The sequence below is a fragment of the Capsicum annuum genome, chromosome 10 (assembly GCF_002878395.1).
Source record: "Capsicum annuum cultivar UCD-10X-F1 chromosome 10, UCD10Xv1.1, whole genome shotgun sequence".
Taxonomy (NCBI): Eukaryota; Viridiplantae; Streptophyta; class Magnoliopsida; order Solanales; family Solanaceae; genus Capsicum; species Capsicum annuum.
Genome location: NC_061120.1, coordinates 92393341 through 92396909, shown reverse-complemented (window position 1 = coordinate 92396909; position 3569 = coordinate 92393341). Strand labels below are relative to the sequence as shown.

General features: G+C 30.8%; 1 protein-coding gene across 1 annotated transcript; it reads right to left on the bottom strand.

The window, feature by feature from the left end:
- Positions 1-1687: 1687 nt before the first annotated feature.
- LOC124887756 lies at positions 1688-2746 on the bottom strand. Its single transcript, XM_047397672.1, has 2 exons — positions 2684-2746; positions 1688-2104 (listed from the first exon to the last, which is right to left on the bottom strand). The coding sequence occupies exons 1-2, from the start codon at positions 2744-2746 to the stop codon at positions 1688-1690; spliced, it is 480 nt and encodes a 159-aa protein (XP_047253628.1).
- Positions 2747-3569: the final 823 nt, after the last annotated feature.

The window sequence follows — 3569 nt, the reverse complement described above, 5'->3', positions numbered from 1 at the left end:
GTAAGTCAACCTTGGCATCTAGTTAATGAGGTCTTTGTCCCAATTAACTATAGCAGTGGATTTCATTGGGTATTGGCAGTCATTGCTTTAAAGGATCGATACATTTGTGTATATGATTCAATGGCCTCTTCACAAAAAAGAACACAAACAAGTGAGACTGAAAAGTTGGCTATAATGATTCCGACTTACCGTCAGTACATTGACTTTTTTAAGCACAAGGTACCCACTGACTAGGCTACACTGGAATCATACAAGGGAAAGACCGAACAGGATCCATTCCAAGTGGAATATGTATCTGAGATAGCACAACAAGATAGTGGAAGCTTGTATGTATTACATTACTTTTTTGGGTTGTTTTCATTACCGTACACATGTATATTGAAGTTTTTAATTAAATTATTTATTTAAATGTAGGGATTGTGGTGTATTTGTAGCTGTCTATGCCGAGTATCTGAGTAAGGAATTAGGCATTCCATATTCGGGTATTGATGCTCAATATCATCGTCTGAGATATGCTACTCTTTTGTGCAAGTACGGGTCTGAAAAAGCAGAGAATAGCTACTTTAGTGAGAATGAAGATCCACCAAGGCCAAGGAGCAAGTTCACACCAAAAGAAATAAACTGTGTTTTGCATATTAAGTAGTTGTTTATTTATTGGCTAGTTAGCTATTAGAAAACCACGAAGCTATTAGAAACTTTAATGATGTTTTGATGATGTTCATAATGTTTAGATAATCATATATTATGTTTCTTTAATGATTAAATAGTTTTACTTTGTTACCCATTATAATGCAACGCTCAAGCATTTAAGATATATTTATATTTCAAAATATATTTTTCTTACACTTTATAAAGACATTGTATTAGATACATATTTTACAATATTTTACAATCATATGTATCTAAAATAATAAAACATACATTATAATATAATGGTAGTAACCTTCACAACATTACATTATTTAGTATCTATAACAGTTTTTTGTTCCTGCTAAGACCTGTTGTCTCTAAAGGGCATAACAAATTATAGCACAACTTAATAGTACTATATCTTAAAACTATTGACATATTAGATTCTACAAGTGATACAAATTATTTAAACTTGTATCTATAAAATTATCTGAGAAACATCTTATTAAATTATATGTATCTAGTACAAGGAAACATATTTTACAATATAATAATAGTAAACAACAAAATATTGCATTATTATGTATCTATAACCGTTTTTTACTCCGAATACATGTTTGACTATAACCTGCATAACACATTATAGCAAAACTTATAGTACTACATGATACAATTATATTTTACGATTGATACAATTTTTGTAAACTTGTATCTATAAATTTATGGAAGACACATCCTATAAAAATGTGACTCTTTTCAATCATTTACTGCAGCATAACAACTAATATAAAATTTAACAACATTATCATTTCAATATATCTTACTTTCTATATGATGTGTCACAATAATTTAAATCTTCAAAACATATAAAAATAATTACAAAGGAACGAAAACAATTATTTATTTCGATAACTCTTTTTCTTAAAATTTTTAAAAAGCAACAATGTCATCATTTAAAATGTCGCATAAAAAAAGAAAAAAAATCCAACAACAAGCTAAGAAATTATTCCACATTATTCATCAGTGACTACAGTGTCATTCCTCCATTGGAAAGAAGTTAAGTACTCCTGTTTTGACCAGCATAACCACATCTCCTGCAACAATTACTGCTCGATGTCATTGTTTCACTTGATTTCTTGTGCCTGTTTTTCTTTGGCCTTCCGAGTGAACGTTTGTAATTTGGTGGTAACACAACTTCGTCCATAACTTTTTGTGGCACAATCCAGTCCTTCTTATTGGGCATTGGAAACATAAATTCTTTATACGTCTTCCTTAATGTTTCAGGATAATAAAACTCTGAGCAATAATGCTTCATATAAACTACATGCTTGCTTTTTAGTATTACAATCACGTGTTCACATGTTATCTCATCCAATTGAAATCTACCACAACTGCAAGTCCTCCTATCAAGACATACTATGTACTTCACGCCGTCATCGTAAACAAAATATACATATGTTGATGACGCACTAACCTACAATATTAATCATAATATGTTAACACATAGATACATATGGAACTTTTTTATAATATTTTATATCACTTCAGTAAAAAAATTGATTAAATTACTGTAACATTTTTCAAAACAAATTTTTAAAACAAATAGTATACTATAATGTGAATCAAACATTATATAATATGTAAAACAAAACTAAACATCAAAACTAACCTTAAGCCTAGAAGATTTTGAAGTGTTTAGCTGAAGAATTTCTTCGAATCTACTACCCAGTGACGTGTTTGCATAAGATGCTCTTTCTCTATTCTTTCAATTCCACTTACCAAATAATTTTTTAGCCTGTTCTAAAAATTCTATTATCGGAAACTCACATGCTAGCTTCAGTTTACCATTTATACACTCTGCTATATTTGAAGTCATCATTCTACCACGGTTAACATGTGCATACACGCGTGCCCACTTTTCAAATTTAGCATCCTCAAGATAAGACTTTATTCTCTGGTCAATCTTCCCAACTTTATTCTAAAAAAAATCAAACTCATCTTTTATGGTAAGCCTTGGCCATACCATAGTAAATATCACTAAGTCTATCTTTACCCTTTCTGAAGTTTGTGAAAACATTCTTCCACAAGTGACAAATACATGCGTGGTGCGACACATTCGGATATACAACACTGACAACCTTTATTATGCTTTCATGATGGTTGGACACAACACACATACTATCATGCTCTACAAAAGCAATTCTAAAATTCTTGAAAAACCAAGTTCACGAATTATCATTTTCACTGTCAACAATACCATACGCAATCGGCAGAATGCGTCCTACAATTTTGATAGTAAAAAAATTAACTAAGCATATACAAGTAAATTATTTCTCAAATAAAAAAATAATCAACACAAATTATGATCTGAATTACATCACAAAATAACTATACATACAAATAAATATAAATTACCTGCTCCATCAAGAGAGCTTGCAGAAGAAAATGAACCTTTATATGCTCCACTCAAATATGCACCATCAACGACAACTACAGGCCTGCAATACTCGAATTCACTCTTCAAAGGTTGCAATGCAATGAAAAATACATAAATTTATGATCCTCTGATTTATGCATTCTAATCTGTGAACCTGGATATACGAAATTTAACATGTATATATATCTAGCCATTTGTCGATAACCATCCCCAGTTTTCCCCTTTAACATCTCAATCGCAAGTTCTTTAGCCCTCCAAGCCTTCCGATAGTTAATGTCTACACCAAAAGCATTTTTAATATCTTTGATTGTATCATTCGGGGTGTGTATTCTCTTATAATTGACAAGTTTTGGTGCAGTAAATTCACTAACAAACCCAACTGTAGCTTGAAGTTGAGTAAAACCTCGATCTTTCAATGGGCATATATGGATATCTTGATAAAATCTAATTTTAAATAGTTTAGTCCCTCGACGACATGATGCTTTAAAGATCCAAACACAAT

Coding starts and splice junctions, on each gene's coding strand:
- LOC124887756 (XM_047397672.1), bottom strand. CDS start 2,746: ATGTGTCGCACCACGCATGTATTTGTCACTTGTGGAAGAATGTTTTCA. Junction 2,105..2,683: donor TTTCACAAACTTCAGAAAGG/GTAAAGATAGAC, acceptor TTAATATTGTAG/GTTAGTGCGTCATCAACATA.